We start from the raw sequence: 1536 nt of genomic DNA on the forward strand, positions 1-1536 counted from the left end.
GCATAGTCAGATAGTGAAGCCTCCATCCTTGGAGATACTCAGCACCTCATTGGACGTCGCATGGACAGCCTCATCGTGCTGACCATGCTTGAGCAGGTTGGTTTGAAGGAGATGGTCTTCAGAGGTTCCTTGTGCACTCGATGATTCTGTTTGCTGTGATGGGCAGCGAGTGGTGTTGAGGAAGTGATTTGGAGAAGTAGCTGCTGCCACGGGGAGCTTGGGCGAGAGGCCAGGGTAGAAGGGCATGACACTTTGCAAGCCTTTTTCTGGAGTAAGTGAAGGGCTTGTGTGACAGCCTGGAAGGCCACCAAATGCACGTGGGTGATGTTCCTGAAGACTTACTTGCTAAGTGAAGTCTTGTGGCCACTTTCCACTCACCAGCTTAATGGCCCCTTGAGCCCTGTTTTGTTGCTCTGTCAGATTGGATGAACCATGGCAGAAGAAAGCAAGAGGACGCATCTCAGGCTGGAGTGCAAGAGAACTTTATTTGGGACCAAAAAGAGTGCAAAGGTAGGAGTACCAAGTGGAAAAGAGCAAGTCTGAGGTACAGAGATGGGAGAAGAGGAGAAGGTCCTTCAGTGAGGGATGAAGGCGGCCCAGGCTGGCCCCTTCCTTGCTTCTGTGCTTGGTGCCCGGAGAGGAGGAGCCATGGACAGCAGGTCCCTGTGCCTGCAAGGGCCCAGAGGTGTGTGTCTTCAATCCATGCCGTTGCTTCCAGGGTGTTTGTGGTTGGCGTCAGGGGAGTTGGCAAGGGCCCTTAGCAGATGTATCCAGCCCTTCTGCCGCCAAAGCAGCCCAGGCCTCCAAAGCCATAGCCGTTGCCGTAGCCAAAGGCGCCGGAGTTGATGGCAACTCCCTGGGCACCGAGTTCGTTGCCCACGACAGCCGATGCGGAGGATCCGACGGCGGTGCTCTGGGGGTGGGAGGTGAGGATGGGTCCTGGCAGGGTGACCAGCACGGCGGGAGGCTGGATGACGACGCGGGAGTCCTGGCACTGCAGGGAACAGGGCTCGTTGCAGCTGTTGGCCAGCGGGGTGGGTCCGCAGGGGCGGCAGGCGTCGTAGCAGGCCATGTGTGTGGTGTGGAGGGGCCCTGGAAGGGACGAGAGGCTGTTGAGCAAGCGCAGGGGTCTTGGGTGCGAGGAGCGGTGGTGCAGGAGGGCGAGGGAGTGGGGAGGCTGGTGTGGGGCTGTGGGGAGCGTGGCGGTGGGGAGGCGTGAGGGCTGCTGAGGCTGGGGGCAGTGCGTGCTGGAAGAGAGGGGCCAGGCGGGGCAGGAGAAGGAGGGCAAGGGGGTTGAGGCTCACCTTGTTGAGCGCGGAGGGAGGAGAAGGCGTCAGGAGAGTGTGTGAGGGAGAGAGGCGCTGGGCCGGCTTTTATGCCGGTCCCCGAGGGGCGGGACAGGCTTTGCGCATGGCGGCATTTTGCAGCCAGCAGCTGTCTGATGCCACAGCCTGGCCAGGAATGAGGAGGGTGTGTTTTCCTTCCCGCAATGCTCCAGTTTCTTGTTCTTGTTTTGAGGACGTGTCCACTTGGCCT

The 1536-nt window shown here is 59.8% G+C and overlaps 1 protein-coding gene across 1 annotated transcript; it reads right to left on the reverse strand.

The window, feature by feature from the left end:
• Positions 1-757: 757 nt before the first annotated feature.
• On the reverse strand, positions 758-1072 carry LOC308037988 (feather keratin-like; the record flags this gene model as incomplete). Its single annotated transcript, XM_080340143.1, has 1 exon — positions 758-1072. One exon carries the CDS (start codon positions 1070-1072, stop codon positions 758-760), a length of 315 nt encoding a protein of 104 aa, XP_080196269.1.
• Positions 1073-1536: the final 464 nt, after the last annotated feature.

This window comes from Nesoenas mayeri (assembly GCF_963082525.1).
Source record: "Nesoenas mayeri genome assembly, chromosome: 2".
Classification (NCBI taxonomy): domain Eukaryota; kingdom Metazoa; phylum Chordata; class Aves; order Columbiformes; family Columbidae; genus Nesoenas; species Nesoenas mayeri.